Genomic DNA, 27,258 nt, shown 5'->3' on the forward strand with positions numbered 1-27,258 from the left:
TTCTCGATCACAAACCTGGAAATTCATCAATTAAATTGATCTGAGAACGCTTCTCGGATTCCAAAGTGTTTAGGATACAACGCCCGTTATGTTCTCAAAGTGGCAAGGAGTCGCGTCCAGATGCCTTTTTGACTCTTATTTTCAAGGGGTCTCAAAATGCATGAAATTGGAAATGCTACTTGATGTTTAACATGTGCGGGCGAGCAGTGAGTAGCGTATATTGTTCCGGAAAATGCAAAATTTCCGACACATGTTTTCATGCAATACAATCCAACGAATTTGCAGTAAGTGAGATGTAAAATCATAAAGCTCCCTTACAGAAAAGTGTCTGGCCAATCTGAGTACATTTGGTGGTCATTTCTAAGAAAGTTTCTCAAGGGATCATGGCTGGCAATAAACACTTTTATGCCTCAACCCCGGTATGTGTGTATTAGAATAACAGAAAGACGTGTTTCATGAAATGTGAAATTTCTGAAACCAAGGGAGTTACTACTGGTTTACTTACATGACATATCGATAGAAGATATGCGCATAAGAGCTCTGGATCGAATGAGGATCTGAACGAGGTGATCTTAAGCAGTGAAAAGTTCTGACACGTAAGTTTAATATCTAGGTATTGCGTCCGCGTTCTAAAAATAAAAAGCTTTCAGTTCATTTTTTACTCGCGTTCAGTTCAAATGCAACACTGCCAAAAGAAACTTCACTTGCAGATTTTCGAAAGACATTCATGAAAGATTCCCAGAAGGAACTTCTAGAACATTCTTAGAAAACCCACATGAAGATTCCCAAAAGGAACATCTGAAAGATTCCTACAAAGAACTCCTGACGATTTCCAAAATAAACTCCTAGAGGATGTCGAAATGGAACTTCTAGAGGATATCCAGGAGTTCCAGGAGGATTTTTGAAGAAACTTTCGAAAGAAACCTAGTATTCTGGGAGAGAATCCTTCAGAAGCTCTTGGAAAATCTAAGAATGATTTTATATAGAAAAATCCCAGAAGGAACTTCTGCTTGGCTGTCAAAAAGAGCTGCACCTTGAATCCTAGAAGAAATGCAATCAGACATTTTATAAGGAACTCTTCTATAAATTCAAGAAGAAGCTCTTGAACGAATCCCACAGTACCTGTTTTTTGTTTGTCCTAGTAGTCTTCAATGCGCAATCTCCATGTGCCATCCGCTGGACGTATTGCTCAGCAGATGGGAAAGAGCAGAAAGGCGAACGGGGAAGAGAATGCTTAGAGATAACAGAATAACAGTAATCTTTGATGCGCAATCTCAGAAAGGTTTCCTTAAAAATGCGAGATGAAACTCTTTGAAGAATCTTAGAAGGAACCTCTGCTGGATTCACAGAATGCACTTTTGGACGGTTCCCAGGATTAGCAACTCTTTTAGGTATCCAAACAAAAACTTCTCAAGGAATTCCAAGTAATAATCAAGTCGAATAGTACAAAATTACCTAGAGGAATTAAAGAAATATTCTTGCAGAATCCCTAAACGGAACTACCTAGAGAATGCATTGATTGGGATTTATTCTCCATGGCATTTCGCAGACTCATAAAAAAAATCCGTGTACGAATCCGTGGAGCGATCCCTGATGCGATTTCTGCTAGATATCCCAAAGGAAGTTAAGGGGAACTGCTGGACAAACTCTAGAGGAAGTCGTAGAGGGATTAAATTATATCTATATCTATGAAAACCATAGAGAAAAGTTACCTAGAAATTCCAAAAGATTCATATAACGGCGCAATGATGATGATTGATAGTAAAGAATAGGTATTATTGCACTGCAGCTTTATTTCTTCGATTTCGTGCGCTTTTTCAATATCTCTATAGCCGTCGAATTTTGCGATGTAGTTTCTTTGAAGCGCTTTTTTTTATTTTTTCAGGGATAACTTTAAACTCCTATAACTGCTTTCGGCACAAGATGGCGCAGAGAGATGCTTCAACTAAAAAAAATAAAAATATTTCTACTTTATAAATATGACTGAAACCTGGGATGAAACTACAGTAGACGTTCGATCGGTGCAAACGCTTTAACTGCAATGCTTTTTAACTGCAAGTCCGCTAAGTGCAACAATTTTGCAGTTATCGCACCGCTATCCGTCAAAATGGAATGTCAACAGCGATGCGATGTTTTTCGCATGCACTTTTGATGCAGTGCGATGTTTTCCGAATACACTTTCGCTGCATTCTGGCAGCAACTGACAGTTCTTTGACGGCTGTCAGTTGTTGCAGTTATCGAATTTCATTCGGTAAGTGAAACGTAAACATGTTGCAGTTATCGAACGTCTACTGTATTTTATGCCAGTACCTACGGATGTGTTATGCTTAAGGTATACCGGGGCAAGTTGAAACGGGTGGGGCAAGATGAAACCCGAAGTTATGAAATAGATTTTAAATACAATATTGAAATATATCCGTCGCTTAAAGATAGTTTGAATCAGAACCTATGTGTTATGGCAATCAAATAGTTTATCATCATTAGAAAATATCATGTTAACCCGCTGTTTCATCTTGCCCCAGTGTACCTTAATAAACAAACAAACATCATATATTAAAATTATACAAATTCTTAATTTTCAGAAATAAAAGCGGTAATGTTCAACAAAATTGCGTATTTTTGTAACCCTAACAACTTTGTACAACATGTGCAAAGAAATACGTGTCACTCTGTTTCAGGGATGGGACCATTCATTTACAAAGAGTTACATTAACTTGCTATTATCTCAGTTCAGAAGCATGCTATCGAAAAACAATGTATGGATGAATTTAACCTTGTAGTTTTATCTGGAAGTTTGCCGAATAACATTAGGGTCGCACACACATACCAAAGTCGTGAGCGAGCTGTGAAGGCAATTCTCCACGCGGCGAATGTAAATTACATGCACGCCGTGGAGAGTTGCGTTTGCTGCCTTCTGTTGACTAAACTAATGATTCTACGCTAATATATTCTTCTACAAAGTTTCAGGTAAAACAAAAATGAAAAAGTGTTCCATACAACGATTTTTGCTGCGATGTTTCTGAAGCGAGTTAACAGCAAGTGTATGTAAATGATTGCAAATGAATGATCCCATCCTTGCTGTTTTTTTTTTGTTTAAAAAAATCACCCTAAATCGAAAATATGTATTGAAAAAAATCCAAAACATCCGAAGAAACTGTCCCAAAACAAAATGTAGCCAAAACTAATAAAACATCAAAGCATAAACCGTTTTGTCCAGCTAGATGCGTCTCCGCGACCGTTGTGCAATGCTGTCAAACTAGAAGACTTAGTCCACCACCCTCCCACATCACCCCCCTGGGTACGAGCTGTTGTATCAGATACGTATGCGTTTAGAGGTCACTCTCGTAGTGCCTGCTGTTTTGTTAGGGCCCCACCAGCAGAGCAAGAACGTGACCCACAAGGACCCACACATAGTACGACTGAACCCCATTTACGCCGAATTTCGCCCAATCCAGCTGCTTCCTGACTGCACAAAAATCGTCAAACGGACGACGGCAATCGACGGACGGCTTTCCTCTTTGGTGGAACTTGTTTTATCTTTTTCTCTTATTGGTTCTTCACCTTCTCTCGCTCACGCGAAAACACAGAATCCGATAATCACCACACGAAATGCCACTCGGACTGGAGAACCTGGAACTGGTTTCACACAAACCGATGGGGGAATTTGCACTTGGTCCGAGGGATCACTTTTCACTCCTATCTGTTTTGATGGGTTTTCCACACGCTCTTTGCACACTCCGCCGCGGGTGCTGCTATTTTAGGGCACTAATTTCGGTCGATTGCTACTTTTTATATCGAACTAGCTCCGTGTCGCACGAGATTCTCACTGAAAAAAACGCGTCGCGAAAAAAAATCGCAATTCCCAGCTGGGCGACGAAGGATTCGTGCGTCTTCTTGCTGATAACACTGCACTGACTGGGGATCCAAGATCCGAAGCAATCCTGGGCCACTTTTGATTGAACGCCGTCGTCGTCTTCCCTTCTGATTGGGGCGAGTTTTCTTTGCAATGTTTTTGCTACCGTTTCCTATTAGAGGAACCTCCGAAACTAGACTTCTTGTCTTTTGACTGCGCTTTCTCGATCCGATTGGAATACACACACGCACACGGGGAAAAATCCGGAGCCCTGCCAAAAGAACGCACCGACCGCTCTTGAATGCTGATGGCTGTGGTGGAGGAAAAACGCGAACGCGACAAGACAACTACGACGGCGACGACAAGGAGCTGCTAAAAAGTTATTTTTCCTTCGTTTTGCCTTTTTTCGGTGTCGCTCTCTGCTGCTGATGCCTGGTCGGTCGATCTCCTGTCCCGTTTGTTCCAATAAGACCCAACCAATAAGATAGAGGTGTTTTCCTCCTACACACGCAGTTTGAGGGTGCAAAAGTGATTATTGTTATAGCGCCATCTCGCTCCCACGCACTGTGCAATGTGTCAAATTGGCTCGTGGAGCTCCCCCGAAATCGGCTGCAGCACGGTCCAGCTCCACCACCCATCACCACCCCCTTTTGATGGCAAACGAATTTCGCCTCGTGGGCGAGTCGAGCAAGGTGACCAGCGTTGGCGGATGGTCCACTGCACGAATATATTCTGGCCTGCTTACTCTCACACGAAATTTGACGTTTGAGCGGTGTCGGCACCGCTCAAACGTCAAATATCCCTTGAGAGTAAGCAGGCCAGCATAAATTCGTGCAGTGGACCATAGGAAGGCCATGCGAACAAAATTTGTTGTGCGAATTAAGGACAAGCGGTTTTCGAATTCACAAAATATGGCACCAGTTAGAGCGCTAATGTGTGCGGCGGGCACAACTCTGGCGTTCGATTTGAATGTTTGCTGTAGATGTAGTTCCTATGCTGATAGGACCTATTATGCTTTTGGTCGAAATACAAAGTGACCGAACGTGCGAAAATTAATTTTTAACCTACTTAGAAATGTCGCAACTCAATTTGGATTAGTGCATATTGTTGCTCTTAATTAGCTTAATGATTCGCAACAGAAAAAATAGATTCAAATTTATTTCGCAGCTGCAACTTCGCATGTGCTTTTAGCGACGACTTCGATTTGGTGGTGCGACGATAATATTCAAATCAAACGCCAGAGTTAATTCAGATTTTGACATTTTTTGTGGATCGCAAACGTAACGAGCCTGCATAAAACAAAGAGGAGAAACGTCAAAATTTGAACAGTCGATTTAGTGTCATCATAGACTAATTTCACATCGAATTTTGCTATCAAGCTTTGCACTCGAAAAATAAATGCATTGCACAATTGATTGCACATAAATTCAAATTACGCATTAAGAATATAAATGCCGCTGCACATATTTTCCATCCAACTATTAGATTTTATGTGCAACCTTGCGTGGATAACGTTTATGTGCGCGCATCAAGGGGTTGGTCACTCGGCACAATGTGCCCGGGCACACTTCGGCACACTCGCCGGCACACTTCGGCAGACTCGTCGGCACACTCTCACACTTGCTTATAAGCATCAGTGCATGCATTAAATTAAATGGGAGCACTGTCGTTTTCTGTCACTGCGACTGCTGCAGCTAGAGTTAAAAGCTAGGTGCTGCGGATAGAAACGGTTTTATTTCTCAAGCTAGCCAACACACACCAACACACTTCCGGCACACAGCTTGTAAACACGCACGAGCGTTCAATTTTCTTGCAAACACCTCTCTCAGCGCAGTTGTCAAACATGCCGTCGCGACGCTGTTCGGAAATGGTAAACATGATCAATCCACCATTATTCCAATTTTGTTGTCGTGTTCAAAGTTTATTATTTTTCATTCGCGATGGAAATTTGGATGGATAGTTGTTATAAAATAAGCTAAAATGGGCTCAAAACAATGTTTATTCTTCTCCTCGCTTTCCAACGGATTGATAGCGGCAAATGGAGATATCGTGACAACAGTTTTGATTATATCCGCAGCACCTAGATAACAATACTCTTCAATCAAGCACACAGGTACAACAAGGTTTAACATAACCTCTATCTTCAATGTTTGGCTCCCAATGTTTGGCTCCCGCTGAGAGAGCATATTGAGTCAGTCCGCGACACTCAGGTTAAAAGTAAACAGAACGTTGGTCAGAATTTAAGAAGTTTTAGTTCGTCTCTTGAATTGAACGACAAAGTATTGTCGGAACCAGCCTAAATTAAAAAAATGGACCACTCCGTAATAGACATGGTAAGTACTTACATGATTTTTGCTATCCAATATGGTCAAATTGACTTGTTATTCAAACATCAAATTGTGCAAAAAATCATCGATGATATGATAACAAGACTCTTGCCAGTTGTAGATCATTTTACTGCAGAGATCGGAAAGGATTGATGCATTGTGGGATGTAAATCCTGTTCAAAATATGTTTAATGGAATAATATTTATCACTTCTGTTTATTTTAGGATTTTTTCTGGACCGAACTAGAAGAGTATGGCCTTGAGTATGGCGCAATAAACGTGTATCTCAAACGTATGCTCAAATTAAACAACCTCTGTGCAGTCAAAATCTAGCGAGACTGGAGCGAGAAACAATCATACTCGTTGAGGAGAATATGCGTGGGATGGTAGAGAGCCTAAAAGAAGCTTCAGCAGGAGGAATTCCTTTGAGAGATATTTATGGGAGGAATCACGCATTGCAACCCGAGAACTTCCAGTTTACTGAATGGGAAACATATAAATTGATTTAAAAAGGAACAGCGAGCTCATTTGAATAATTAAAAGTTTATTTTAAAGTACTACAAAAACCGAGGGGAGCGACACTAGTTTTGCCAAGCCGAAAAACCCCAAAAAAAAAGCCGAAAAAACCCGGTAAAACCCGCAAAACTTTTGCGGGTTTTAGCGACTTTTTTGGGCTTTTTTCAGCTTTTTTTGAGGTTTTTTGGGTTGGCAAAACTACACTGAAAGGAGCCTTGCAGTAATGACAAGCACAAAAATGTTTTTAAATTTACCATGGCAAAACATGATCATCGACCCACCAACGCTTGTTGTGTGCGTTTTGTTTCTTCTCACATCAACCGGTTCGATAGCTGAGTGGTAGCGTGCGAGCCTGGTGATGTCAAGATTCTTGGTTCGAATCCGGTTGCCAACAGAAACTTTTTTTAATTGAAAATCGAGTCCATGGTAAAATTGAAAACAAAATTCTGTTGAATTAAAACGAAACTCAGTCTGCACAAATTTAGTGGCGTTGTGCATTTAAATTGACCCTCAGAATAGTAATTTTCACCGCAAGCCGCCGTTCAGTGTAGTGTCGCTCCCCCTGACAAAAACGTCTTTTTTTTTCTTTGCACAAAACAACATCTAGCTAATTGATAAATGGATTGCTTTCCTCTCGACAAAATTAGGCCGGGTTTACTAGCTGAGCAAGGTTTGGATTTACTTCTTCAGTGGTTATTCGATCGCTCTCTGTGGTACCTTGTGGTATGCACATAATAAATTATTGTATTACTCTATTACGTTTAGCGTGTATGTTTACATTGAGTATCTGTCATATGTGGAGATGTTGTTATTGTTGTCTAGAGTGTGATTCATTGTATGTAATATTGAAGTATCGGTAATAAAGTGTATACAAATAATGAATACAGTTGTTGAATAATCATTACAGAGAAAGATTCTCACATTGGCGACGAGAACGGTGAACAGTGCATGTGAAATTAGTTTAATTTCGGTTCGGGAAGTGTTGTCTTTGGAAAAAGAAAGAGATGAGTGGTGTGTGTGTGTGGTGCATGCAGAGTGGTGATGACCTCCAGGTGATGACTTGTGATTGAATTTCAACATTGGAATCAAAAAGGTAAATATTGTGTACTAACTGTTCAATATGAATAAAACGATCTATTTGTACCTTCGACTAATGACAATGATCAACCTGTGAGAGATTTTGATGGTGATCGGTATTGTTTAGTTCAAATCGATGACAATCACTATTGTCAGATAAAGAAATAAAGAACTGTGAAGAAAACCTAAGTTTTGTTGATTGTGATATTGGTACTCGTTGAATAGGGTTGTTGTCCTAAATCTAGACTTAAATGCTGAATGATGAATGAAGTATTGATTTGTTAACCGGATGGCCGAGGAAGGCGTAGAGGTGAAACAATATTTTGAAATCAAATTTTGCCGTTGCTGTTAAAAGCCAGTGAAGGCGATGAAAGCCAATGAAGGCGATACAAGCTAATGAAGGCGACATTCTTGAAATAGCCGTAAAAGGCGGAAATGATTACAGATAGAAAAGCCGTTGAAGGCGGAAAGCAGGAAAAATGTTATAGGCAGAAGAGCCGACTAAGGCGAAAAACTGTCGATAACGGAAAGATCCGTCGGAGAGTGAAAAGCTGTTGAAGGCGGAAAAAGCCGTTGAAGGTGGAAATGCCGTTGAAGGCGGTAAGACCTGCAAGGCAGATATAGTCGATTCTTTGTAGAGCCGTATAAGGCGAATTGTGTTATTAAAAATTATAGTACTAAAAACGCAACAGTGTCGTAAATTTCGTAAGAAACAGATTACCAGCCAACGCAGATTTAAGGGCTGTTTGCAGATCAGAAGGAATTTCTCGGCCTATCTTGAGGCATGGGAAATTGCTTGGTTGAATCACTCAAGAAACCGTTTTTTCTTCGATCGCAGTACGCAGTTGCGAAAAAATGACAGTTCAAATGGCAGTCACCGTAGAAAGTTTCTGCCAGGAATCGTTCTAGAAGTTTCTTGAGCGATTTCTCTTGAACTCCAATCTGGGCTTTTTAGTTAAATTGAACCATTAAAAATGAAATTTCACACCAATTAAGTGGCAGCTGAGAAGGCGAAAGACAAAACTAAACTTTAGGCTGAGCGTGACTAGAAAAACAGGAACGAATAGTATTTGAATATGTTCCAAATGCGAATATAACTGAGCTGATACTGAGATTGTTGTGCACCCACCTCAGGTGATATATATTGAAGTTATCATTGCTCAGCAAAGTATAATAAGTCTACGAGACGTAAAAAGGGTTGGCTCTTGAAACCAAATTAATATGAAGACATGATTTAACTAATGCTTTGTCCTGTTACAAGACTAAAAATGTAACATCAAGAAAATTAACATCAATGTGTGAGAATAATTAAACTGTCTTGGTAGTTTGCAAGATATGAAGTTTTGACTGACAGTTAAAGCATTCGTTGAAGCTAGACGACATATTCAGAGCAGTTGCTAACCACTAACCTGTTAAGTATCATGCTAGTTAAATGGCTAGTTGAATTGGATATTTAAAAAAAATCGAACAATAAAAAATAAAACTTTTCGGCTTAACTAGAAGTCTCAGGAATTCGAGTAAAAAGCGCTTTATAACCTATTGAATGTGTTGTCAGGAGGGGCATTTTGACTTATGATTGTCTAACACTGGATATAGTGCCATTTTTGCTAATGAGTGGCCATCTTGCCAAGAACTGTGGCACAAGTTAGAGAACAAGGTACAGCATTACGCTCAACAACAAATTCTGCACAATAATTTCCTTATAGGAAGAGACAAATTTTGATCAGTTAAAGAAGTATTGAAACTATTATTGAGGAGAATAACGTACAGTATATCAAAAGCACAAGATATTGGAATAAAAAAAGATAACCATTTCTGTAACTACAGGAATAGATATATCTAATGAAAGCTGGATTATGAGGTTTGTTTTTCAGTCGAGCTTATTAATGCAAACAGGTACCATTACTAACATGTTACCTTGTTTGAATTTTTAGATTTCATACACTGAAAAAACTGCAAATATTGTATGCATGTGTCGCTCACATAGATTTTTGCAATTTGTCATAGATAACCCTATTCATGTGTAGATACACATAGTTTATATAAGGTCCATCGATTTTATGTGTGATCCAGCGTTGAAAACGAATATGTGTGTATAAATAAAATTTATATATCAAATTCATGGATTTTTACCAATAAAAATGCGTGTACATGTATAAGTGATATTTGTGTTATGAGTTCATTGAAAATTTGAATAAAAACGTGCTTTAAATTGTTTCAGTACAAAGAAATGAATCGTAGAGGCAAGCGTAAGGGCCATCATGACACAGACAATCATGGTCAGTGTGCACTACGTCAGACTTGTAGTCGTTAACAAAAAAAAAATATGAGGATGTATTTCATCGAAAAAAATGTGAAATAAGTGATATGATAGACAGATGATTGAGCTTTGCAATAATGCAGAATATTCTAGTCCGATCCAACGAACTGAGAATATTATCAGTATGATAGTCATATGTAGAAAATCAAAGTTACTTAAAGATAAAAAGTTCTAAATTTTGACGGTACATTGAATGCGAATAATTTGGAAAAGGCTTGTTGAAATAGCTTCATTAGGTATCTAGAGTGAGAACATAACATGTTGAGGTGCTTTTGCAATATTTTGGAGGTACACCATTAAAATAAGTCCTACAGTTCAGAACCCAAAAGAGCGACATCAAAGGAACAAATTTTTGGTTTTGTAATGTTAAAATAGGTTTGATTGAGCACGAATCACCAGTTAATGAGGGAAAATATGCATCGTAGAATGTAAACCTATTGAACGACCAAACCGTAAAAATAAACTCATTCAGTTTGAAAGGTAAATGGTAAATCATAAGAATTCCGAAATTATCGGAAACATGATTCCTAAAACCGTGGACACCTATATAGGTGAACCGTCGAAAAGTGCTCCAATAAGATGATCGATTTATTTTGTTATCTGGAGAAAATTGCTTTGTATATAATAATTGGCTACTATCATTACGTTTTCGGTTGGAAGCCGAAGTGACTGGCGGGGCGAAAATTGATGTTTAACCTACCTATAAACATAGCAACTCGATTTAGATTAGTGCTAATTTCAGCTCTTAAGTAGCTTAATGATGCGCAATACCAGCAACCGGTTCAAATTTACGTCACAACTGCAACTTTGCATGTGCTTAAATGCGTGACTTCGATTTGGTACTGCGACGATGATGTATGTATTAAGAATTTGAGATAATTATAGGATTACAACATGAAAAAAAAGAATGAATATTAATATTCTACTATACTTTCAAACAGCTAGTGCGGGTGCGAGTTTTGTGAACAATATATATAAAATATAATTCAAAAAATGGATGTTTTCAAGTTTTCAAATTACTATTTAGCTAAAACTAGTATTACAAATATTGCTTTGGACAAGTGACGTTTTTCGAAATCGTGATTTGATTTAAAAAAAGTATCAATCCCTTCGATATTTAGAAAACAAAATATGTTAAGCCAAACTTCTGAATATATTCTGAACAAGAAACGAGTTCCAGCAAAGTTCGCAAAAAAAAAAAACATAAAATAAAATAGTGTTTGTATGACACTTGGACACTTTGGATCGAAAACGAGTTAATGGATATTGATAATTTTTCCACTGTAACATTCGTGCAGTGTTCCGACATATTAGTTAAAAAAAATGTCTCAATAATAATCTGAATATACATACCTTTTGTATGAGATTCTTCTATGAAAGGACATGTCAAAAAAAATCAGTGGGCAGTATACAATGTTTGCATGCTAGCTGTCATTGAAAACATTTGAGAAGAGGAAAGCAATTCAAATAATTCATCAGCAAAGTTAATATTTAGCTTGACACTCAGTATTAAACATATTTTGGGATTTGGGAAAATATTTGGGTCAAAATAATATTTCTTTTTAGGTACAACCACAAGTAACGGCCAAGTAATTTACCAAAATGCCGAGCAGAGATGGATGACCAAATGGATGACTGTACTTCTAATTTTGATGTGAGACTGAAGCGAGACGTTCATAAACTGAGGAGACTATAAGCGAAACAACGTGGAGTGACCTTGCTGCGGATCTGGAGAAAAAACGAGATGTGGTACCTTGTGGTATGCACATAATAAATTATTGTATTACTCTATTACGTTTAGCGTGTATGTTTACATTGAGTATCTGTCATATGTGGAGATGTTGTTATTGTTGTCTAGAGTGTGATTCATTGTATGTAATATTGAAGTATCGGTAATAAAGTGTATACAAATAATGAATACAGTTGTTGAATAATCATTACAGAGAAAGATTCTCACACTCTCTAATGGTGGTGTCCAAATGATCAGGAACAGCGGCAGCAGGATTCCCGGGACCAGCAGAGCCAGGTCAGTGTTCATCAGTTCATTTACACTCTCTTGCTGGAAGTGGTCTCCAGAGATTTCAATAGTTATGTATGCCGTTCAATGGCCTCCATGCCTCGAGTAAACTTTACCTGTCGAAGAATACTGATATTTCGGTGATTTTTTTTTTGTTTACAATGGTTTGCTGAGCATTTCAGTCATAAATTTCAACCGAAATTCTCCCTTCTGCGAATTTTATTCCAATTACAATGAAATGGGATTTGTAGCATCTGCATCATCTTCATTTGTGGTTTGCAAACTTCTGCTGGAACGTTTACTCGTTCCTAATCATTATTGGCCAGCTAATTATCATGAATGTTCGATTTTGATTCACTGTGTTGAAGAACTGGACAAGACTTCCTCCAGCGCTGGTTTGGGAGAAGTGGCGTTGATCAAAACCTCATCTTCTTCTGTTGATATTACCTCTGATATCAATATCTACGCACTTAGGGCCGATTTCTCCACCTACCCGGCTTAACGACGTAAGCCTGGTTTATCTTAAACCACACTTAAAGTTAAGCCAGATTCTTAAGCCAGGTTTAAATATTTGCATTTCTTTACATCGGCTTAGCAAATGAAGGCGATGGCTTACGCTAAGCCAAGCTTAACGAAATTTCCCATATCATTCCAGTGACTTTCCAATGGAAACGTCATTTTAAGCCGCCGATATTTTGAAATGCCCGTTATATGCAGTATGGAGTAACAACAACAAAACATCCGCTGAAATTTGAGCAGGAAAAGCGAAATCGCTCGGTAATTTTTCGGATGCAGAAGGAAATTATTAATGATGAACTACCTAGACTGTTGATATTTTACCCAACGCTAGTATCAAAGATCTTTGTTTTAGTACCTAAATACTCCATATGGTCGTTCCACAACATTTGGTGTTCGAATTTGCCTTTCATTGTACAAAGTTGGAGCACGTTGGAGTGCCACATTGCATAACACACGTTGCAATGTTGATTTTATGTTTTGATATCAATAATAGCCTTCGAATAAATAATCTCCATTGCATTATCGCCCTGTTAGAGTTGCATTTCGATAATGAGTTTTTGAAAATGTATTGGTCGTGAGATGCTCCAGAGTTACGTAACGCTCTAAGGGAAAGGAAAATATTATGATCGTGTGTTTCTACCCATACAAAAGATTTAGGATTTTAATATAAAAATGTGTTAATACGATGCACGCTGCCTTGTACTAAAATATAAAACGGAACATTTTTTTTGCAGTGCTGAAAATGTAATTTCGACCTACAGTCAGGTTTTTTTACGTGGGGAATACGAACCGCGTAAAAAAAACTCAGTTCAAAATTCAAAAAACTGCGTAAAAAAAGTCTCACCATTTCTCGACTAATCATGCAAAAATAAGACGATGATTTTTTTTGTATGAAGTTTTCATTTACGCGGCCGCATAAAAAAAGACGTGACTGTATCTAGATTCAATGTCATCGAATTACTTAATCTCGAAATTTGATCTCGGTAAATACGAATAACGAACTCAATCGGTAAAGCTTATTTTAACTGAAATGTCGTTGAAATTTGACAGTTCATCAAAAATAACTTGTCAAAAATAACGAAATTCGGTAATATACGTTCATTACTGATTTTCGGCAAACTTTTTTGCCACAGCAATCGGCAATCTAATCATGTCGCTGAATTTCGGTAAAGCGCATCTGTCAAAAATGAAAACGGACACGTTGTCGTCTGGGTGCCATCTCAAAAAAATAAAAAATGGTAGGATTTTTTTTAAGCGAACATCGGTGGAATTTTTATCTCGTAAGTAAGCAATTAAATTCGCTCTAAGCTAATGCTGTGTATGCATCTTATATGAATATTCAATAAAGATCCTCTCTTAATTATCTTTTCAGCTCGTTGGTTTGGAGAAGGAGCGTTGAAGGAGGAATGTGTTCTGGTGCCTGTTTGGTTGCTGTCGGGACGCTACTTCGATCGTCATGAAGCAGTAAAAGCTTCTAGTAAGCATCTGGTCACAAAGGCCGCCCGCAAAAGCATTCCCTGGACCGACGCAGTCAAGAAGCCGCATTGTTACCGGCCGGGAACGGTAGCTCCGCGGGAAATTCGTCACCGACTCCACCGAGTTGCTGATCCGTAAGTTGCCGCTCCAGTGGTGCGTTAAATTGCGCAGGATTTCAAGATAGATCTGCACTTCCAAACTGCCGCCGCTGCTGCCCTGCAGGAAGCCAGCTAAACGTACTTGATCAGATTGTTCGAGGACACCAATCTGTGCGCGACCCACACCAAGCGCGTCACAATCATGCTGAAGGATATCCAGCTGGCCCGGCGCATCCGCGAGCGTGTTTAAGGAGGATTAGGAGGAAGAGACCCCGGGGGAAGTGTGAAGTTGTATTTTTACTATTTTTTGTTATTAAAGAGGCTGGTTCATCTCCGAATAAATTTTTTAACCTAATTATAAATATTTTTTTTTGTTTTATTTTACTTATTGAAAACCATGAAAGAAAACAAACATTTACTGAATTTCGGTAATAATGTATGCCGAAATTTTCGGCAATGTATTACCGAGCCACTCGTTAAATTTTGACAGTTGATGTTTATCAAGTTTGCAGTCTAGTCGGCAATTTGAACTTTTACCGAGATTTTTACCGAGCACTCAGCTGTTGGATTCTCGGCGATTTATTTTGCCGGCCTCGGCGAAATAAATTAAGTGTGAACGTCACCCTATTAGGTATTCAAATTAAGTCAAGTTTAGAAGTACACCACGAGTAATACTTTTTATATTTAGAATTGTAAGTCAAAATGTTGAATATTCGATGGGCCGAACGTGCTTTGAACTAAATTTTTGTAAGAAATTAGTGTATGAAAAGTTATTAGAAGAATTTTTTTGAGCGTCATCCTAAGCTTGTTTGTTAAAAAAATAATATCTCTTGAACCATAAGAGACAAAAATATGTTTATTGTGACAGACTGTGACCTGAAATTATGGAAGGACCGGATTAAAATAGATAGAAACATTGATAGAAACTTCAATGCAAATGTACTTTCGACTCCAAAACTATCAACACGTATCAGCCTTTTTGAAGACTTTCAATCTACATCCGATTCTTTTTTTGCATAGGTCTGGTTTTTGCTATAACTCAGTCATTTTTTAACCGATTCTCATGAAATTTTGTACACTGATAGTACTTACCGTTCCTACATGTGTACAAAATTTCATGAAAATCGATTGAAAATGGACTGAGTTATATCAAAAACCAGACCCGTGCAAAAAAAAAAAGAATCGGGTGTAATGTAAAAACTTGATTGTCCCAAAAACCGATGTTGAATATTTTATATTGACGACGCGCCGGCTGTAGATTATCATTTTCTTTATCATCGCCTTCATCCGTATCCAAACGTTTCACAATTGTATCGTTCCGACCATTCGCAATGCTGTTTTATTTTGTATGGCGAGTTTTAAAATTTTTAAAACTCGCCATACAAAATAAAACAGCATTGCGAACGGCCCTACATGTTTTATTAAAAATATTTTCCGCTGTTTTAAAAAATGATCCATGAAGCAGGTGAAGAAACCCAAACTCTTCAATTTGCGGCTTAAGCCTGGCTTAGCGCTGCTAAGCCACCTCAGAGCACCGCTTAAAATAAGCCACACTTAACGTAAACCGTAGCTTTATTAAACCGGGTTTAGTGGTTAAGCCGAGGTGAAGAAATCGAAAAAAAGTTAAGCCCGGCTTAAAATTTTGCTAAGCCTGGTTTAAAATTTAAGCCCGGGTGAAGAAATCGGCCCTTACTGTTTGCTGGCCCTGTTCTGCAGCATCAGTGAATCGGAATAAACTTGAGTATTATTAATAAAACCGCGAGTAACAGCTTTTTTATGAGCAACAGAAGTTTATCATTTCTATTTTACAGAAATATGGGCAAACCGTAAATCTTCTTGTTCTTCGCTCACATTCCAGTTGTGACAGTTGTACGCGCGTATAATGCAATGTTTTGGTTTCGCGTTACTGAAATCTCAGTATTATCCGATATTTACTGAAAACTCGGTTTCTGATATTACTGACTTTTTCATGCTACTGACTTGTGTACAGCAAACTTTAGATACTACCGTATACTCAGTACTTCGCATTACCGAGTCCAGCAAAAAGTGAAAACAAATACTGAAAATCAGTTGCTTTTCAACAGAACTGTTGAAATTTCGGTAATATTGATTAAGCTCAGTTAAAAAAATTACCGAAAAGAGAAGCCGCGATTAAGTGTGTAAACCAATATTCAGCTTTTTGTGTTTCAGCCTTTTCGTATTTGTACAATATAGTACATAATCAGTCACAGGGGAAAACATTCTTTTTCTGGATCTTCTTTACCGACTGGCAACTGTCAAGCTTTAGGTAAAAAAGTGTAAAAAATAATTTGTGGCCGCCTTTCATCGGTAGGAAAAGTTTTTCTGAATTTTTAGCATAAAGTTTAAAAGTTTAGTGCCCAAATTGTGTCGCAAACAGGAGCTAACACCTGCTTCTTCGACTGTTCCGTGAAGTTGCGGACATTGGAGTGGAAATACCCAGCAAAATCGCGCGCAAAGTAGTGACTGCCCAGCAACCCGGGTGAGAAGACGTGAAAATCAAAGATGGCTACCCAGTCCGTAAACAAAACCGGCTCCGGCTGGCCGAGGCGCACCAGCCAGGGCACCCTGAACGACATCAGCAAACCGCAAGGAAAAGAATCCATGACGCTTAACCGGACGATCAATTTGTAAGTTTCTCTCTCGGTTGGTTGAAAACGACGTTGTGAGGTAATTTTGTTTCCGCTTTCAGATATCCGCTCACGAACTACACATTCGGCACGAAGGAACCGTTATTTGAGAAGGACCCTTCGGTGCCGGCACGGTTCCAGCGTATGCGCGATGAGTTTGACAAAATCGGAATGCGACGATCGGTGGAAGGGGTGCTGCTGGTTCACGAACACGGTCTTCCGCACGTCCTGCTGCTTCAGCTGGGAACGACTTTCTTCAAATTGCCGGGCGGAGAGTTGAGTGCCGGAGAGGACGAAGTCGAAGGGCTCAAACGATTACTGACGGAGGTAAGTTCGGCTTGTGCGATCGGTGTTTTCTTCGCATTTTTATGTTTTTCAGAAGATAGTTGTAAGAGAAGATTGTATCCAACTATCGGTTAAGAAACTATGTGAATGTACGGTAGATTCGTATTGTAACAAACAGTATTGTTAGTTTAGTTTCTTCAAGGTAGATTATACAGGGTATTGTCGAATGGTTCATCAATTATCATGCTGTATAATCAATATTGTAACAATGTTCAAGGATGTATCCATGACTCGAAAGAAGATTGTTCAGTGATTTAGTCAAATTGTATTAAGTGCATGATTTTACACTAAGAATAATTAGGGTTCCAAATGTTCTAAAATTTAAACCCCAATCTAAATTTGTTTCCCAAGCTTCAGGCTCTCCAAAGGCATTTCTTCAAAATACATGCACGTTGAGTTACGTAGTACAACTCTTACGTTTCGTGTCATACGGACGTAACTTTCGTTAAAAACTTGGTCGGTGAATCATTTTTGCTTATGTTCGTTGTTCAAAAACGCCAATTACGAATAGGTAAAATATTGGATGTTTTGACGTTCTTATCAAATGAATAGCTAATAAAGTGTTTTTAAATGAGCTTGACATTACAGTTCTCTAATGGAAAAGATTGACTGATTGATTTGTCTTTATTTCAGAGACTTTCAGCCTTTGGCTGGTTCGTCTCTCAACGGAAAAGACCATAACAGTAAAATTTTAAATGTATTATACTATTGACTTTTTACTATCTTAGATGGGTATACAATTTGACTAAATCATTTCCTTGAAGTTGAAACTATAGTTACCATTTCTTTTCTATTCTACCTGTAACGTTCCCTCACACAAGTATTAAACTGAAACAAAATGTTACTAATCACAACAAATTTCACCACAAACAAACAACTGCACCACCACTCTGTGTATTCTTTCCGTCTCTATCTCTTCACGATAAAACTACGATATATCGAAACGCAAAAATCATCTACTATTGTACTATCCACAACCGAACGTGTTTGTGTTATGTTGTGTTGTCTACTATCATCGGCATATATAGACTCTAGGCCGGCAGGATGGCGTCAAGCAGGACTGGATCGTCGAGGACACAATCGGCAACTGGTGGCGACCGAACTTTGAGCCCCCGCAGTACCCGTACATTCCGCCGCACATCACCAAGCCGAAGGAACACAAGCGGCTGTTTCTGGTACAACTGCACGAGAAGGGTAATGTTTTGTTGTATGCAATATATGCTTTCTTATATTTAAGTATCTTAGAATTAGCTTTAAGTGGGATCCTTTTGGGGAAGTCGAAAAATGTGATTAGAACGGTTTTGGGTTTGGTTGTTTAAGCTAGGATGCAGTTCTAGTAAGCGTCATATTTTGAGAGGTACCTATTTCAGTTTAGGAGTAGAAGATAAAAAGCTTGTGTTCAGTTAGATTAATGCGGGCAAGAGTTCGCAAGGGGTCCTTGAGATTAATAAAATCCAAGCAAGTCTGTATGGGCTGAACTCATTACTTGGTCAGTAGCTCGCCAGTAAAAACTTAAACGATTTTATCTTGTTGTGAAGAATGTATTTGCCGTAAACTTTTGCCACGTATTACTCTACCATGGAATCGATCATGTCTACAAGTTTATTCCAGTAGAAACGGCCAGGTAATCACGTAAATGTTAAATTCTATTGTTTAATTCATTAGTAGTGACCAGTGGTGCAACAACATATACATAACTTTGTAAAACATACAATGCAGCCGAGGTCCTTGTCTCATAATTTCAATACTTGTTCGTCGTGTGGTTATCGAACACAGACTGTATTTCAATTGTTCTTTTTCGATTCCCGAGTAGAATTGTCCTAATCAATAATGAATTGCTGTGAAGCATTGAGTGTTATTAATGCATAGCTTAAAATATGTACTCATTGGTTAAAAATATGACGTTTACGAAAGACTCGAAAGGAATCTTGTTAGCTAACTATGTAACATTGAATTGTATGGCAACGTCTTCACAACCAATTGTTTTTCAATAATTATGTTTTTGTACCATTTTCTAATTTTGTAAATTGGTTCTGTGATACGTTTGCCAACTATATAATTTAGTTAGAAAGGGAATAAAATTATACTTTCGTCCAGATCTCTAGAATTTAAATTTAACGAAACAGTTTGTGGGTAAATTGCTACCGTATTGTTAATTTGGCTCATGGAAAACAATTGTTATAACTTATAGTAATGTCATACGACATTCGATTGGATTGTACATAAATTAAAGACCATGTCAAAGTTGTATTCTGTATTACGTTGTACACCTTGTCTTGGAAGATTAGGTTTCAGATCTTCTGGCCACCAAATAGGTCTTGTAAAATTATGAAAATTGTTCGGCATTTTTGTGGCCTTAAAAATACCTCAATGTATGTAAGACTATCTAGTAAATCTATTCAAAAATCATGATATCCATGTTATTATGTAAAGCAGACCATGAAAATGTAATGTTTTTAAACATCTGTGAATGTAATTTAAACTCACAGTAAAATGTATTTTCAACAGATTGTTATTAAGATCTACTAGATTTATGTTTTTATTGCTTCTTTTTGATGAAGGCCTGTAAAGATATGCAAAATAATAATGCTGGAAAAGAAAGAACATCCCCTACTTTATAATATAAATAGTAAATAGTTAAGTGATTGGATTTAGAGCTTACTCGAATTTGAATACTAACCCTTGTTACTATTTATCCCCTGCAGCGCTATTTGCCGTACCCAAGAACTACAAGTTAGTGGCGGCTCCGCTCTTTGAACTGTATGACAACTCACAAGGATATGGCCCGATAATTTCGTCCCTACCGCAGGCACTCTGCCGGTAAGTTAATTATCGTTATCTCAACATCAATTGGTATTTATAAACTAAACATTCTTTCCCACCCCCGCCCAGGTTCAACTTCATCTACATGTAAGGCAACTGATGGCAGAGAGACAGATAGGAGAAAGAAGCACAGGAGCGGGTCCTTCGTTCTCGGCGAGCGCTTTGCTACACCATCATGCGCAGTTCCGGTTTGATTCTCATTCGACAAATAACGCTGATCTTCCTCTCCTCAATTCCCTCCCGTAAATACCTAATAATCCCCGGGAGGACAGTAGTTGCTCGCCGCCCCGAAACCACGTACCGGCTAGCCAAGGTAGGATCCGTCCTGTGTGTATGTGTGCGTGCGTGTGTGATGTAGTGTAGTGAGGTGGCGATTCGTCACCATTTAAGTGGCGGAGCAAAACCCGTACCATATGATTAAGGTGGACGCTGCTGGTTGTATTGAAATCAGCGTCCGACTCATAAACCGGCTACGAAATAAAGTCAATGGAAATTGGATGTTTGGGGGTTTCTTTCTTCGCTGTGAAATGTATAGAGAATTTCGTTTCATAGAGCTTCTGAATCAGGTCGCGTGATTGTGAACTTCGTCGCAATCCGGTTAGCAGCGTCGGTTATTCAAAGCTGTATTTCATGCAACATGCTCATCTGATTATGGTCTCTTTTACAATAAAAGAGCATCATGTGGAATCATTTGGTGATGGTGACGCATAGCGGCAAGCAAAACAACCTTAGCAACCCTATTTTGTTATCTTTTATCAATAAAGAGAACAATTTATTCATTGCTGTTCTGAAAGCCAAACTGATTTGATTAGTTCATTTCATTAACGTGCTTCGACCAACTCTACACACCAAATTTTTTTCGCTGTAATTCAGCAAAATTTTGCTGAATTTTGCCGAGCTGAAATTACAGCAAACGTTTCAGCAAAATAAAATTGCTGAAAAATTCAGCAATTTGAAATGTCAATTTTGTTTACAGGTTTTTACTGAAATTTCAGCAAGTTGTACCAAATTGCTGGAAGCTCAGTATATTCGAGCAAACCGAATTTGACAGCCATTTTGCTGATAGTAATCAGCAAAATTTGATAATTTCGCTGAAGGGATTCAGTTATTAGTTTATTTTATTATTTTTTTTTTCTAGAAATCAAAAATAAAGCGAAGCGCGATATCTGAATCTCGATTATCATCCAACTATCATATTTCTCGAATTTTATTTGAAAAATATCAATATTCCGTCACAGACAAACAGACAACACTCGAACAATTTTCGATTCAAAACATAGTCACGGAAATATATCCGCCTTAAAAAGAATTACTTTGGCCAACTTTCGGGTCAACTAGGTGCCGGTAGCGAGCAAACGTTAAACTAGAACAAAATCGATGTGGTCGTCACGGGTGGGCTGTGGACCAACTAGCACATTTTAAAATTGGTCGTTGAATCGGTGTACGATGGGAATAATTAGTTTATTTATGATCACGGTATCCCCTATACCTGGTAAGTATAAGGAAATGATTAGTGTTACATCTGTTTGTCTGTATTCCTTCTTCTATAATGCAAAAATACTGATCGATTCCAAATATTGATATCCGAGTTATACAAGTTAATCGAGATTTAAATACCGCGAAAGAAGGCATGTGATGAACGGTTTTATTACATACTTTTATGTGAATGAACATGATCTGTTTGAAATATTAATTTAGTTCAACTTGAAAAAAAAAGTCGTCAACTGTTGTAGACATTTTGTCGATGTTCAAGACTCCCCCCTACGAAGACGTTGTAGAAGTTGGAGAGCGAAGCTTCGAACTTCAGGTTGAAGAAATAGAACGTTTGTATGAGAAGTAGAAATGCTCGTCGAACATCTGTCCCAGCTGCAAACGCGCGTTTGTTCAAGCAGACGTACGCTTCTGCTTCCTCTGTATCCTCGTATTGCGGTCCCTTGATTACCAGCACTGGAAGTCTGGTCTTAGCGTACGAAGCGGCGAACTGCTGAACGTCATCTTCATGCTGTAAAAAAATAAAAATGTTTATTTCCGCAATACGTAGAATTTTGATGAATCATACATTTATCCACTCGATAACACCTTCCAACAGGTTCGTGATTTTTTGGGCTCCTTTGACGACGCGTTTCACACCTCGGGATGGATTCTTCTCCTTAACAATCATTAGTGTTCGAAAAAATTCTGTAATTTCACAGTGATTCTTTATAAAATAAACCGTTGAAATGGTACCAAAATTATACTAACGAGATTTCATGGATGTGTGCAAGGAGTGATGCCTTTCAGCGATCTTAGATTGAATCGAGTCCCATGTATCCAGGAAGTTCGTGGCATTCGGAAACATCAAAGCAAAATCGGTAGCAATCTGCAAATCGAACATAAATTAATTAAAACATGAATAAAATTGATACTGATGATCAGTTTTGGTCATAGTGGTTAATATTCTTCGGCTATTAATATAATTTGAAAAGGTTTATTAAGCAGAGAGGCAGGCTCTTGTTCAGTGAACACGTTAGGCTATAAAGAAAAAAATCGGAATATTCGAAATGAAATATTATTTGAAAAACTTCCTAGCGTCAAGTATAGCCAACCAGGGCACCACTATGACCATAATGGATGCAAGTAGAAACACTGGTGATCTTACCAATGATCCGTCAAACTCAATCGACAATGGAAAATTTTCAATCATCCTGTCAACCAATGTTGCGACGTCTTTGCTGTCCCTGATTTTTTTCCTTGCATCGAATGTTTGCATCCAGTCGTCTTTGATGACCTCCAACGATGCATCCGTTGGTACGATGTACTTCAGTTTCTCAATCTACATGAAATATAAAAATGAATTAGTATATTTATTAAATACGTCACTCAGTTTTTTTTTACCATTGCAAGTAGGGTTTCGTTGTCACATGCCTGGCTTCCGTTACCTTCAATTGGAGAAGTGTCGTTCGATTCCGCCGGTGTCTTGGATCGAACTTGTTTCCGGTCCTTTTTGACCATGTATTCAATGTGGTAGTGAATCTTTCCACTGTGTTTTCCAGGTCCTCTACCATTTGGATAAAACCACAAGGCTTGTGGAATTTCGGCGTTGATGGACCTCAGCATGCTGTACTTCTTTGTCAATGATCGGGCAACAATATCTTTGTTGTGCATGCTCGGATGACTAGGGAAAAAATAAACATGTTAAACAAACTAGGTGTTATGTATTTATTGCTTTACAGTGCATTTTTGTTCCCGTCTTAAAGTGTAAAGTTCTCGTACAATTTTAATACTAACACGCTGTGTGATTCTGCGACGTTTTAGCTATTTGTGGGGGAATAAAAGAAATAGGTACTACGTATTTTTTACTACTGGACTATCGTAGAAGTTTCAAAAATGAGGAACGTTAATAGAACTGCATGATTGCATCAAATCAATCCAATGTCTTCAGAGCACATTAATCTTCATTAATCAAAGAAAATGTGCACATGTGCTTGAGACACCATCTCGATTTGATACAAACTTGTATTTTCATTACCACTTCCGCACTAAGAATGACTGACTGCGTCCAGTATTGAAAACCCTTGCAAACATTTTTGCTGTACATACATATAAGAAGCAAATAAACAGCTCTTAAGCAAACTTTTGCTTAAGAAACTGTTATTAAGCTACTTTTGTTTCATGGGCAATACTCTACGAAATGAATAAATAAAAACTAACAAATACCGGTTAACAAATTATATTACTTTATACATGCCTTTATACATTGTTTCGTAAAATATTGTTCATAATTAATGTTTTCATGTGGCTGATAGTGTTGACCATCGGCTGTAGCTGCCAGGTTTGTAGGATTGCTTCCACTAGCTTCGAGGATTTACTGATAATGGATGGTCCGACCATATTCACATCGATGACCATGTAGTCTGAATGGATCTTACGAATAATCCCCATAGAACACCGATGCACTGAGAACTATCACTTTCACCAATGCAAATGCAACCATCTTCCAGCATGGTGGAAGTAACTAGGAATTGGCCATCTACAAGAAAAAAACATCATTAAATAACTGTCGCACCTCTGTTTATGCTCATCAAACTTACCGACAATTTTTCCCGGAATTCCAAGCACCACTCTTGATCCAGTAATTTTGCACCTTTAGAATTCAGTCAAATGTAGCACGTTCTTGTGGTGGACCGAGTACTGTAGTTTCCCAAATGCCTTCCTGCTATAATCCACTACTTGGTCTAGCAGCCTTTGCTCCGGCGGCTTCTTCAAACTTAGCTGCTCGCGATGAAGTCCTCTTTAATGTTTCAGTCTTCATGTTTTATTGTCCAATGCATTCGATGGTCCAGCTCCAAAAACAAGCAGCTGTGAAATAAAAAAAAATCGAGAATGAGCATCACTGCACTTTTCGCTTTTCCACAAAGTCATCAACTGACCGTCGGTCAAGTAAAGATTAGGCCGTGCTCAGCAGAATCACCGGAATGGAACGTTTATGACTTACCGCAACGACTTGGCGAGATCCGATCAATATTCCAATTGGATGAAGAACATCGATTTTTCCAGTCCACCATCTGGAAGGTAATGTACCAAAAATAATTCCCATGAGCTTGCGGATGATTAGCGAAGCGCTCATCACTCGGCGCACGAGAAATACCGCGGGGATTGCTTTATCGAAGTTCCGGATACACATTCGAACCTGACCGACGTGGTGACGCGACTTCAATTTAGACGAAGCTTTTCTTGCTGCACGGTCAGAAAATTCACTCATTTTCGAGCTAAAGTGGGACAACTCAAAATTGAGTAAATTTTTCTTCCAGCGATAGCGCTGGCCCAAGTGCGAAAATCACATCAGTTTAAGCCGTATAATATTCTTGATGATGCGAAGAATATTATACGGCCTAAACCAGTTCGATTTTTGCACTTGGGCCAGTGCTATCGCTGGAAATGCAATTTACTCATTTTTTGAGCTGTTCCAGTTTAGCTCAGTTTTGTGTGAATCTTACTCATTTTAGAGTAACATTTTCTTAGCGTGTGGTCCTTTTTTCCCGATTCACTTTTGATCGCCGGAGCACTGAACAAGCGAGACGTTTTTTGCAAACTCTCGCAATTTTTCAAAACGGCATATCCCTTGAACGTAAACAATCTCTCACAATTTAGATTTTACTCTCTTCGGGTTAGAAGCATTTCACAAATTACGTAACGCTCTAAAGAAAAGGAGGGGGTCTACCGTAGAATTGCAGTTCATACAAAATTTGAAGATTAAATCTTTAAAGTGGGGTCTACGTAGTAATGGTTTGCGTCACGTAATATTTATTTGAGTGTTTAGACATCTGCTTAACATCAACTGTTTTTTAATCTTATTACACATGGCCGTAATGATAAATTTAAGAGTGTCACAAAATATTTACATTGTATATTTAAAGTTTTTATTTTTGGAGCGGTCCTTTTGAAAAATTGCAGAAGAAGTCAGTCGTCTTGCAGCGTGGTGTCACGAACACTAACGCAAATCTACTGCATTTGATTTTGCCGGGAGCAGCTGATGTTTGTTTATTATTTTCCACCAAAGTGTACAATTACTGGTTAACCAGTAAGCGTCGTACCTTTTTGCAAACGAATCAGCAATCGTTTCCTCAAGTTCGTGAGAAGTGACAGTTTGTTTTCAAGCTGTAGCTGATAACATCTCTAAATAATTTATGAGACTGAATATTTAAATTATCGTATTTGAAGGTAGGTGTTAATACGATTGAATACAGATAATTAATTTCAATTATATGTATTCTGAAATTCTCTTGATTTCAGCCCCCCCTCGGTAGTGGGTATCCCGGTAATCCGCAATATGTTTCGGTTTTTTTATGCAACACTCCTACAAAATCGTGCCACGAATCATCATTTACAGCCTCGTCAAAGCAGAGATGATTTTCCTCATGATACTAAGACGGCTATGGTCTTGCTATGTCCTGTCTTTTTGACACCCTTGAATATGTTGCATCAAAGAAAAAGTATGGAGAAGCATGATGAAGCATCTGAAAGTGGTTTTTGGTCAACATGTGAACGAGTTTCAAGCTGAAGCTACAGCACATCCTGAGCGATAATACAATCAAGACAGCCAGTTCGATAAATACCACTGCTGAAGGTGCAGTTCCAGATAAACTTTGTAACTTCCATATGCTGCTGGTGATAACCTGAGCGTCACAATTTTTATTAGCCGCTTTTACAGTGAAAATTCGCTGAGGCGATTTTTATCAAGCTTTCCGTTCAAATAACAATACTTATAATAGCTTCCTTACTAGAATCCAATGTGATTTCAAGAGCATTATTTGTTGAAATCAGAGGCGATGTTTCTAAGGCCTGAAGTACATAGGGTCAACTATTTGGCAAGGAAAGAACTTAAGAAACAAAAGCAGTTTGACACTAATGAAAATTCGATCAAGTCAAACAAGATGTTTGAGCATTGATTTCTTTTTGGACCAATAGTTGACCCTGTGTACTAACAGCTTAAGGAAACTATTTAAAGCAGGACTAATTTTGATCTATTTGAATTGTACTTTTAAATGTTTTTAATGTGATTTATTAAAGTAAATGATACTTACTACCCAAGCTGCTTCACCAGGTACTCGCTCAATATGGTCGTGATGGATTTGATAAGTTTGGTATCAACAGAATCATTCTGTTTCAGTTGCTCCATAATGTGTAGACCCTCGGCAGATTGTTTGAAGATTAGATCGATATCGAATTCCTAAATATAAAACAAAGGTCAAAAATATGTTGCATTCCACTTCAAAAAGTTATCATTACCTTCTCCAGTGAAACAGTTTGCCCAGCATCAACGCAATCCTGCAGGTCATCTTCATCTTCATCTTCATCAGCTTGCTCTTCGGGCGTATCGGATTTGACAGGAACAGCGTTGTACTTTTCGAGAAGTTGGTCTTGGTATTTCTGGATTTTCTTTCGTTGACCAGTGTTCAGTTGAAGGCGGTTGAAATCATCGTTGTTTAACGCAATGAATGTTTCGATGTCCACAATTCCTTCTTGAACTGCTCATATGTACAATGAAAATGGATTTCGGAATTGAGCATTAGAAGTCATCATTATAAATCCGCCTTGAAATGTACACTCAGAAATATATTTATTCGGAGAAGGTTTAAAATTTAATCGATTTTGTCATTCTTGAAGTTTACACATATCCTAGTATAAGATGTATACTGAGTTGGTATACGAAGTTATACTGATTCAGTATTACATTAGATTATTTTTACCGACGTATAC

At 38.3% G+C, this 27,258-nt stretch overlaps 4 protein-coding genes and 1 long non-coding RNA gene across 7 annotated transcripts in view; 2 read left to right on the forward strand and 3 right to left on the reverse strand.

Moving 5' to 3' along the window:
• LOC115270114 (neurocalcin homolog) overlaps nt 1–4,394 on the reverse strand; it is a 579,846-nt gene extending 575,452 nt beyond the window's left edge. For 2 of the 3 annotated variants that reach the window (XM_029879158.2, XM_029879159.2), the window contains exon 1: nt 3,562–4,394. The gene's annotated coding sequence lies outside the window, so the exon portion shown is untranslated. The remainder of the gene's footprint in view (nt 1–3,561) is intronic. The other variant, XM_029879160.2, reaches the window with a different exon arrangement.
• Nucleotides 4,395–13,779: 9,385 nt separating this feature from the next.
• On the forward strand, nt 13,780–14,453 carry LOC134286825 (histone H3.3-like). Its single transcript, XM_062848507.1, has 3 exons — nt 13,780–13,795; nt 14,002–14,239; nt 14,354–14,453. The coding sequence occupies exons 1-3, from the start codon at nt 13,780–13,782 to the stop codon at nt 14,451–14,453; spliced, it is 354 nt and encodes a 117-aa protein (XP_062704491.1).
• A 1,982-nt stretch (nt 14,454–16,435) lies between these two features.
• LOC109404945 (cleavage and polyadenylation specificity factor subunit 5) lies at nt 16,436–20,517 on the forward strand. The gene is made up of 6 exons (XM_062853218.1): nt 16,436–16,531; nt 16,602–16,851; nt 16,914–17,178; nt 18,225–18,390; nt 19,902–20,016; nt 20,089–20,517. Exons 2-6 carry the CDS (start codon nt 16,727–16,729, stop codon nt 20,108–20,110), a joined length of 693 nt encoding a protein of 230 aa, XP_062709202.1. The 5' UTR covers nt 16,436–16,531; nt 16,602–16,726; the 3' UTR covers nt 20,111–20,517.
• A 348-nt stretch (nt 20,518–20,865) lies between these two features.
• Nucleotides 20,866–23,801, reverse strand: LOC109407266 (uncharacterized). The gene is made up of 5 exons (XM_062853217.1): nt 22,894–23,801; nt 22,658–22,831; nt 22,261–22,378; nt 22,079–22,197; nt 20,866–22,021 (listed from the first exon to the last, which is right to left on the reverse strand). Exons 1-5 carry the CDS (start codon nt 23,161–23,163, stop codon nt 21,740–21,742), a joined length of 963 nt encoding a protein of 320 aa, XP_062709201.1. The 5' UTR covers nt 23,164–23,801; the 3' UTR covers nt 20,866–21,739.
• Nucleotides 23,802–23,810: 9 nt separating this feature from the next.
• On the reverse strand, nt 23,811–24,732 carry LOC109400052 (uncharacterized). The gene is made up of 3 exons (XR_002127649.3): nt 24,494–24,732; nt 24,090–24,357; nt 23,811–24,028 (listed from the first exon to the last, which is right to left on the reverse strand). It is a non-coding gene; the product is annotated as an uncharacterized LOC109400052 (long non-coding RNA).
• Nucleotides 24,733–27,258: the final 2,526 nt, after the last annotated feature.

This window comes from Aedes albopictus, chromosome 2 (assembly GCF_035046485.1).
Source record: "Aedes albopictus strain Foshan chromosome 2, AalbF5, whole genome shotgun sequence".
NCBI classification, from domain to species: domain Eukaryota; kingdom Metazoa; phylum Arthropoda; class Insecta; order Diptera; family Culicidae; genus Aedes; species Aedes albopictus.